This window comes from Diceros bicornis, chromosome 31, assembly GCF_020826845.1.
Source record: "Diceros bicornis minor isolate mBicDic1 chromosome 31, mDicBic1.mat.cur, whole genome shotgun sequence".
NCBI classification, from domain to species: Eukaryota; Metazoa; Chordata; class Mammalia; order Perissodactyla; family Rhinocerotidae; genus Diceros; species Diceros bicornis.
In genome coordinates this window covers 22993187-23002975 of record NC_080770.1, presented here as the reverse complement: position 1 = coordinate 23002975, position 9789 = coordinate 22993187, and the positions used below count along the sequence as shown (strand labels likewise).

Below are 9789 nucleotides of genomic sequence, written 5' to 3'. Positions count from 1 at the left end.
AATTCAGGCCATAACATTTCTCGAAAAGACTTTCTATGTTGCTTGTTCATTATGTTCACTGTTTATCGCATCCTCCTCCCGCCCCTGCATGTCAGCATCCCCTCACCGGCAGAGATCTTTGTCTCTGGCTCACTGTGGTACCCCAAGAACCTGGAAGGCCAGCTAGAAGCACTCATACATATGTGCAGAGGGATGCGTGTGTCTGAGGAAGCTCACATGGGGTGCCTCACTCCCACTCTCCCTGACCCCCTCAGACCACGGGACGGAAAGTCAGAATTGCTGGGACGAGTACAAACGATTTATTTTTCTATAAAGAGCAAAGTACAAAGAGGCGGGGGAGGGCAGCTGGGCCTCGAGGGGCACAGTGGGGAGGCCCTGGCGGCTGCCCCAGGAGTAAACAGGCATCTGAGCCATGGCAGGTCAGGGGTCTCCAGGGTGACGGTGGAGAAGAGGCGAGGTGGAAGCTTCGGGGCGGCAGCCCAAGCCTGCTGATGGAGTCACACGAAGCCAGGCTTCAGGGACGAGCGGCGGCAGTTGGGGCAGCTCCGCGTCCCGTTGTTCTGCAAGCACCTTGGGAAGCAAAGGGCTCTATCCGCTCACCCAGCCCGTCCTTCCACCCCGGGACCGGGCTCTCTCTCCTCTCCTCCCCTCTGCAGGGGCTGGGAAGGCATCAAGGGAAGCGGATGGGCCCCTGCTTGCCCCTCGCACTCTGCCTAGGGGTGGGGGGACTTCCAGGGCAGAGCCTGGGCCGGGAGTCAGGAGGTCGGGATGGAGGCCAGTCTGACCCCGGGTGTCTGAATCCCATGACCTTTGAGAGGCTTCTCCGAATTCTCTTTGAGGAGAATAAGAAGAAAGGCCTCCTCCGTAGGGCCGCTGGGAGGATTCCATGAGTTAACACATGGGAAGCTCTTAGGATGCGCTTGGGATGCGGAAAGGACCGTGTAAGCGTCTGCTGTTAGCATGACCAGTGTGATCGGGCCTAGGGTACCAGAGAGGCCCCGTGTGCCCCCCGCCCGCCGCTGGGAGCCCTCACCGGAGGTGGAAGATGTGGGAGCAGGGCAGGGCCTGCAGCCGGCTGTTCCTCTCGCCTATGGACTCGCCGCACAGGCCGCAGTAGAGCTCGGTCTCCTCCACGCACTCGTGGAAGCGCACGACGTGGGCGCGCAGCTCCCGCTGCAGCCCCTTGCTGCGGTAGATGCTCTCGCTCAGGCAGTGCAGCTTGAGCTGGCTCAGCTGGGCCGGCGGGGACAGACCAAGTCAGTGTCCTGAGCAGCTATGCCGCTTCCCTCCTTTCCCCGCGGGGCCACTGGGCAGTCAGCACTCACGGGGTCCAGTGCTGGCAGTGTCCCTGCCTTGCTGATGGACCTAGGAAAAACGTCCTGCCCTCTCTGGGCCGTGGTTTCCGCTCATGCAGAATGAGGTGGGGGGGAGGTAAATGGTCCTCACCCCTAGAACCGGCTGGGGACCCCATGCGTTTGAAGAATTTAATTGACCAAATCTGCTGCATTGATTCCATAATAATTAATTTGCTTTCCTGTTTTTGTTAATTAAATACACACAATAGCTCAGCATTTCTGATCAGCCTGAGATACTTGGATAAACCCGAGTGGCTATAATCCAGCCACAGGCATATCTATTTGGCATTTTAGTTGGACTGTGCGCCTGATCCCAGAGAAATGCACATCTTCTAGAAGGCTTTGAGAAACACTGAACCTATGTCAGCATTTAAAGGTTTGGATATGATTATTAAATTTGGAGAGGCATACATCTTTGGAGTTAAGACAGACCAGTTACCAGCTGTGGGTCCTTGGGCACCTCTCTGAGCCTCGATTTCCTCATCTGTAAAATGGGGCTCCCTGGACCCACCTTGCAGGGAGACAGTGAAGGAGGAAGCGATACCTAGGAGAGCCCTGTGGTGCCCAGCTCTCAGCAAGTGGAGGCCACTGTTGGGAGTGTTAATACTACTGAGAAGCCTCTGAGGAATTCTGATATCTTTTGCGCTATGGATTTCTTGCCCTGCACTCCCAAGCGCTCTCTGGGTGGGAGAGAAACAGCTGGGGTCTAGGGATGGCAGAGGTGGCTCCTAGAGATCAGGAAGGGCTCAGGGCCTGAGTGGGCCCAGGGGGCCCTCACCCCAACCGAAGATCCCACCCTGGGCTCTTGACTCCAGATCCAGAAGACAGAATGCGGTCTGACCTTGTTCCCCACCTCCTCGGCCAGGTCCTGGGCTCTCTCGATGGCATCCAGAGCCTGGAAGGCGAGCACAGGCCAGGGCTGCAGGCAGAGCTATCTGATGAAGCCTTGGCTCACAGGAAAGGAAGGGGGGCGGGGCAGGACTAGAGAGGGTGACAGGGCTGGGCAGCGAAAGTAGCAGGAAGATTCTGGGGCGCAGTTGCAAGAGCTGTGTGGGCAAGTTACCTCCTGCCTCAGTTTACTCAGATAAAGAATGGGAAGACTATTCCTGTCTGGTGGGGTGTTGTGAAAGCATGGGAAGCAGTTAGAACATCCTGAGTTCAAACCCCAGCTCTGGTCCATTACTAGCTGTGTGACTGGGCAAGTCATGGGCCTTCTCTGAGCCTGGAAAATGACTTGGAACGTCCTGGCCTCATGGGAGAGGGCTGAGGCTGATGTTAGACAAAAGTGGTTTAGATAGATTGTTTGCTGACATACTGACCCCAAAGGCGAGCACTGGGGAGAGCTGGGGCTGTAGGCAAGGGCCCCACCTCACCTTGTCCAGCGCCTTCCTGGCCATCCAACACTTGGCCACGCCCAGCAGCACCTGCACCTGCCCCAGGCGGTTTCCGATCTCGGTCATGATGCTCATGGCGGAGTCGTACCTGGGGAAGGCTGTCTGCACAGCCAGGTGGGGGGTGGAGTCAGGCTGGGCGGGGCCTGCACACAGCCCCACCCCACCTCCCAGTGACCTCACCTCCAGGTCCCCACGGCTCCGGTGGATGTCAGCAAAGCAGAGCAGGCAGAGCGCCTGGAGTGGCCGGTCCCCATGCTGCAGTGCAATCTTCATAGACTCCTGCGAGGGAAACCGGTCACTCAGGCCCGCTCATCTGCCCCCACTACTGGGGCGCTCTCACCCACTGGGCCCCTCTGACAGGCAGCCCAGGGATCACCAACAGCCTCAGAGCCCAATACACTTATCATGGTGCTTGGGCCCCACGCGCTGAATCACTGAGGCCTCGCAGCCCCAGTGAAGTGGAAACTGAGGCTCAGAGAGCAGAAGTGACTCGATCAAGGTCACCTGGCTCGTGAGTGGCAAAGCTGGGATTTGAACCCAGGTCAGCAGAACTCCAAAGAGTGGCTTTCTTCCTACGTAAAGTGCCCCACAGAGGGTGAGGTGGGGGGGCATGCAGAGGGAAGCCCCCTCCACTGAGAATGGACTGGAAGGGAGTGAAGTTTGGGGCAGGGGGGAGGGGAGAACAAACGCATCCTTCAGAGGCTCAACTACAGAGAGGCTGGGCCGGGGCAAGCCTGGGGGCCCTCAGTGGGCTGATTTGGAAGGAGGAGGCCCTGCTGCCCTCGGTCCCAGACCCTGGCCACACCACCACCCTCCACCAGCCCCCTTCCCTGTGCCCCACCTCACAGCACTCCATGGCACTGCCCAGGTGGCCCAGCAGGCGATAGGCCACAGCCACGTGGTACTGGCTCATGGCCCGGTACTTGAGGCTCCAGCCTTTGCCGTAGTCACTGACGAGCTCTGCAGCCTTGCAGGGGAAGAACAGGGCTTTCTCATAGTCCTGCAGGGACACAGGGAGGGGGCGGGATGAGCGGGGGCGCTCTGAGTGGCAGAAGCTGCCCCTAAGTCGAGCACTCCAGGGCCTGGCTTCTCTGGCAGCCACAGGCCCATAGACCCCCTGCGTGTTCATTCATTCATTCTAGTATCCAGGGAAAGAGTGATCCAGGCAGACAGAACAGCCAGTGCAAAGGTGTGGGCTCCGTGGACACAGGGATTTTCATCTGGTTTGCTGAGTATCCCAAGAGCCTAGTACAGTGCTTGGCACTTAGTAGATGCACAATAAATATTGAACGAATGAACGAGAAGGCAAGAAAAGATAGTTGGCTTCTCTTCTCACTCAGTCCCAGTGGGGCCCCTCAGCTTCAGAGACACTCAGAGGGGGGATGTCAGAGCCCCCCACTCCCACTAGAGTTTGCCTCCTGGCCCCCAGCAGCAGCTGCTCACTGAAGGCTCCGTAACATTGCCAGCGCGGTCGGCTCAGAACATCAGGACAGACTCACTGCGGCAATGAAATCATTCTCTCATCCTCTCTCTCTCCTCAAACCTCCCAACGCCTTTTCTACCTACCCATTTTGAACTGATGACCTCGCCTTATACGCCATTGTGAAAACAGGAGAAAATCAGAGAGGGGCTCCCTTATCCGTCTCACCAGATGTATATTCCCTGTCCCCACTCTGTGTCCCTCCTGCTACTGTGGAGGAGGGCTCCCTGCTCCTACCAAATGTGAGCCTCTCCACGGGGGCTCTGAACCAATCCCCCACACCCAATTCCCCATCTCTTTCTATTGAGTCTTTCCCATCAGCATTTATCACCTCATTTAAAAAATGAAAACAGAAATCAAAATCAAACAACCTTCTTTTGACCTCATGTCCCCTTCAGCTATAGTCCCATTTCTCTGTTCTTTCTCATAGAAAACCTATTCAATCTTCCACTTCATATCTAACAAGCACCCTTGAGCTAATATGAGCAAAAGAGAACTCTCAATAACCCCAATAAAAACCAGTTCCTAACATACTTTGTTATTTACTTTTTAATTTGAAGCCATGTAAATGTTTTACAGGTTTACAAAATTAAATTAAAATTTAAAAATCTTAAAAATAGAAAATGGAAATAAGTGACCCTAACTGCATATCATTATATTAATATTATATTATAATTAATAATAATAATTTTATAGATAATAAACAGTTATATTATAATATATTAATGTTATATGTAATAACATTATAATATAATGCAGTGAAGTATTATAACACAATATAATATTATTGCATACTGTAAAATAATATTACAATATATTATATTGCATTATATTATATTCATATAACCACACAGAAAAAAATAATTATTTCAAATGACCTTAGAGCATATACTTGGACAGTTTATCCATAGTGGAATATATTATAAAGACAAAGAATGGCAAAAAAAATCTTAAACTTCCTTCAGACGTCTTTTTGAGAAATATTGGTATTGTCTTTTGAAAGTATTTTATGTATTTTGTAGGATAAAGTAAATATTGAATTATGTTGTTAGAAACCAAGATCTTCAGTCTAGGAGAAAAGAGAATCAAATTTAAAATAAATTAAGGAAAATCCTGAAACATTAGATTTGAATTGGAAATAGCAATATAAACTTGAGTTGTCCTGGCAACTGAAAGATGGAGAAGCAATGACAACCCAGTAGCAATGAGCAGCGTGAGAGCCTGCGTTTGGTCTTTAAATACCATTCCCCGCTAAAAAGAACCCAGAGAAACGGCTGATTCCAGATCGGGGGCAGGGAATACACAAAATGAGCCTGGGAGAGTTTATTGTGCCAGAAAACAAGAAACCTTTCAAAGACTAAATGAAGTCTTCTCAAAAGGACACAGGAGCAATATTGAAGGGAATTCCATTGGCTAAAGTTAAGATAATACGAGCATCAAAAAGAACAACGATTGCAATTAACTGAAAAATACTAAATATAAAAAAATCCATGATTTCATAATGATACTCCAAAGAGAGACAGCAAAACAAATAAGTGTGGCCATTGAAGGCAGTTATTACATCAACTCCTTATTCTAAAAAGGGGTAATTAAAGGAAAGGGGAAACATACTTATTCTGCCTTTCTTTTAGGACCTGTATTTCAGAACAACCAACTAGCCCTAAATGATGAGGGAAAGTTCTTCCTTAGAGAAAAACCCCAGCTAATAATTGTAGAAGGAATGCTAGAACTTGGAAATCACCATTTCATTAGAATTGAAATGAAAGAATTGATTCAGGCAACAAACATCAATGGATGCTGAAATCATTACAGAAAATCTTGTTGCAGAACTGAATAGTCACAAGGTGCCAAAGTGTCACCCCACAAGTTAACCTGCTGGTCATGAAAGGAAAAACACAAACCCTAAAACAGAGGGATCAGGTTGTCACTCCCTCAACCATCCAATATGATGTAATATGAAGAACACAGCATCGCTTAGACAGTATTCTTACCAAAAATGTGTGACCTCAATCTTACCAAGTCATTATTTAAGTTCCAGTTCATAGGAAGTAAAAGAGATAAAGGAACAAGTTACATGGTTCCTTGAGGAAGCAGTGAGACAATAAGATGGAACATTCTATAAGGCAAATAACCTGGCTTCTTCAATAAACTATGAAAAATAAAGAGGAGGGTAGGAATTTTCTATTGAGAGAGACTTAAGAGACATAATAACCACTGCAGTGTGTGACTCTTGTTTGTGTTCCAATTCAAACAAGCCGAGGGTAAACGCATATTTTCAGGATAAGTAGAGGAATTGAAGAGATAATTGCTCATATTGTGATTATGTAAGAAAGTGTCCTTATATAAGAAAATGTTCTTTTTTTTTTTTTTTCCAGCGATACATAGTAAACTACTTTGGGGTAAAACATCATGATGTCTATAATTTTATATCACAACACTCCAGTTAAAAATAAAGAAATCAAATATAGCAAAATATTAATAATGGTTAAATCTAAGTGGTGGGTATACTGAGATTTATTATATTATTCTCTCTACCTTCCTGATGGTTAATTTTCTGCATAATAATAAAAAAGGTTTTAAAACACCCCGTATCCCTCTTCAATCCTACCGCATCTCACTGAATGGCTTCCCTATACGTCTAGCTGCTGAAAACAAAATCCTCGGCGTCGTCCTGAATGACTCTCATTGCCTTGCACCCCACCTCTGATCCACCAGCATCGACACACTCATCTACTCCAAGATTTATTAAGCACCTACTAGTGCCAGGCATCAACATCCCCTACGGGCCAAGTGCAGCCTGGATGCCTAGGCGGAAGGAGAAGGGATGCTCCTGACCAGAAGCCTATGGTCACTGGCCCCATCAGTTCATTCAGAATCTGACTTCTCCCCTCCCCATACCTCTCGGACCCACCACCTCCTACCTCCTTCTCATGCACCTGCTGCAGCCATGCTGGCCTTCATCCTTCCTGGAACATGCCAAGTGTGCTCCCCCAAGAGCAAAGCTTTGTTTTAGCTGTTCCTTCTTTTTTGCTCTTTTGCCAGATTTCTGTATGGCTCACCCTCTCATCTCCGTCAAGTCATCAAACATCCTCTCTATGAGGCCTCCCACCCACCCTGTTTGAAATTACAACACCTCATCCTCAGCACTTCCCACCCCCTTTAACTGCTTTCCTTTCTCCTAAGCACTTTCTAGCATGCTCTGTCATTGACTTACTGATTGTGTTTATTTGTCGTTCTCCCTCACTAGAACTCAAGCTTCCTGAGGCCAGGGACTTTGCTGTCATTTTCACTGCTGGCACCCCAGGCCAACAGCGCCTGGGATATAGTAGATGCTCAATAAATATTTGATGAGTGAATGGTGACAACCATGCTATAAGGTGGGTCCTATTCTCCCTCATTTTACAGATAGACCTACCAAGGTTCAGACAGGACAGGTGACATGTCCTCACACAGATCACACAGCAAACCTGTGGCAGTGCAGGTTCATGGCCTGTCCTCACGCAGGAGCCTCCCACTCCCCCAGGAAGTCAGACAGATCAAGGTTTGAATTCTGGCTCTACCCTTCCTGGCTAAGTCTTTACCTTCCTGCGTAAGTCTTTTCCCTCTCGGACTCGTGTCCACCTCGTCCCTGCCTAAATGCGAGGACCAGACGAGGCAATGCAACGGGGAGCGTGGCTCACGAGAGGCTCTCAGGGAGCCGAGCCCTCCATCGCCCTCCCCCTGGGGCCCGGGCCCACCTTGACCTGGGCGTAGAAGCTGCCCAGGCTACAGCAGACGCGGCACTCGAGCATGGCATCGTCGTTGTTGTGGGCATAGCGCAGGGCCTTCTCGAAGCTCTCCAGGGCCTTCTGGAAGAGGCTGAGGCCCAGGAAGGCATTGCCCATGCTCAGGCTGACCTGGCCTCCGAGCTGGGCGCCTGCCCTGGTGCCAGGCAGGCCGAGGCAGGTCTTGCAGTAGGAGATGGTCTTGTGAAACTCGCACAGCTTCTCGTTGCTGCGCGCCAGGTTCAGGTAGCTCTCTAGGAGGAAGTTGGCATCCTCCAGCTCCCGCGCGGTGTCGATCTGTACCACAGCAAACTGCTCACCAGGGTGGTGGGCAGGTGGCTGTCAGCCTGGGTTCTGAGCTGCGAATCCGAGCCTCCACCCCTCCAAGCCTCAGACCCTGAGCTTCCACCCCCAGCCCCAGATTCATTCTCTTCTCCCCATCCCTAGACTAGAAGCTTCACCTCCGGAGCCTCCACTTCCCAAGCTCAGATCCATCGCTTTCACCTGTCCACCCCCAGCCTAGATCTGCAGTCTCCACCACCCATCCCCAGCCTCAAACCTGGAGCCGGCCGCCCCAGGCTCAGACTCAGAACCCCCAAAAGGAAGGCTGGAACCTAGACTCCGAGAGCCGGTCTTGAAATTCCTGAACCCTGAGGCTGAGAACCTCAGTCTCAGAGCCTCAGACACTGAAGTTCAAGGCCACAGGCCTTGAACCAGAAGCCAAGACCCAGCATCTAGGACCCATGGCCTCAGATGTGGATTCAGAGTCTCAGGCCACGGCCACCAGCCTGTGAGACACAGGGAAGCCTCAGGAGGCGGGAGGGGGGCCGGGAAGCATGGGAGAAATCCAGCCCTGGCCCCCCCTCCCATGCCCGCCGCTGGGCGCCCCCACCTTCAGCATCTCCTTGTAGCGGCCCATCTCCGAGTGGGCCGTGACCAGGCAGCCCAGCACGCGAAAGCGCCCCACGAGGTCTGAGCTCTTCTCCAGCACCTTCATCCACACCTGCAGCGCCTTCTCTGTCTGGTTAGACTGGTACAGCTGGAGCCCCTTCTCGATCTGCTGCTTTGCCTGGTCCTGCCCCATCCTCCCAGAGCCCCGCACCCCACGCGGAGAGACCCCCAGTGGCTCCGTGCCTCTAGGCACTCATGGCGGGGAACCCACAGTGCCAGCTGCCCGCCGAGCCCCCCGAAGGAAAGCAGCGCCGGGCAGGAGCCGAGCAGGGCCTGGATGGAGAGCGGGCGCCACCCTGGGAACAAAGCTGGTTCGGCCCCTGTCTGCAGCTGTCCCTGCCAGTTGGGGCCACGTGGCCGCTGAGGAATGTCAGCCACAAGGTCACGCGGGCCTCTGCCGTACAAATCCCCAAGCTGGGAGGTGGCTTCCCAGGGATGCAGGCACCCTGGCCCCTGGGCACCTCCTGGGGCATCTCTTGGGCACCTCTGACCTTGACCCCCCTGACAGGGCAGGCCATCCCCGCAGCCTGGCCAAGGAGCCACCTCCTGGGACAGGCTGAGAGCTGGGAGGAAGCAGAGAAGCGGCTGGGCACACAGGCATCAGGGAGCCTGGGGCAGGTGCCCAGCCCTGAGCCCTGCCTCTCCCCCATCACAACCTTCCCCCCAGACCCACCCCTCCCCCCAGGTTTTGTTCCTGTGATTCACCCGGCACCAAGCTCACTTATCCGTGCACATGTCCACACCATTCCCAACATCTCGTCCTAACTCATAGTACGACCCAAGACAAGTCACTCACCTCTGGGCCCCAGTTTCCCCATCTGTAAAATGAGGATGATAATAGGCTA

At 52.0% G+C, this 9789-nt stretch overlaps 1 protein-coding gene across 1 annotated transcript; it reads right to left on the bottom strand.

The window, feature by feature from the left end:
• Positions 1–286: 286 nt before the first annotated feature.
• Positions 287–9141, bottom strand: RAPSN (receptor associated protein of the synapse). The gene is made up of 8 exons (XM_058527654.1): positions 8886–9141; positions 7967–8305; positions 3591–3749; positions 2930–3028; positions 2729–2851; positions 2197–2250; positions 1034–1233; positions 287–570 (listed from the first exon to the last, which is right to left on the bottom strand). Exons 1-8 carry the CDS (start codon positions 9075–9077, stop codon positions 498–500), a joined length of 1239 nt encoding a protein of 412 aa, XP_058383637.1. The 5' UTR covers positions 9078–9141; the 3' UTR covers positions 287–497.
• Between the last annotated feature and the right edge of the window lie 648 nt (positions 9142–9789).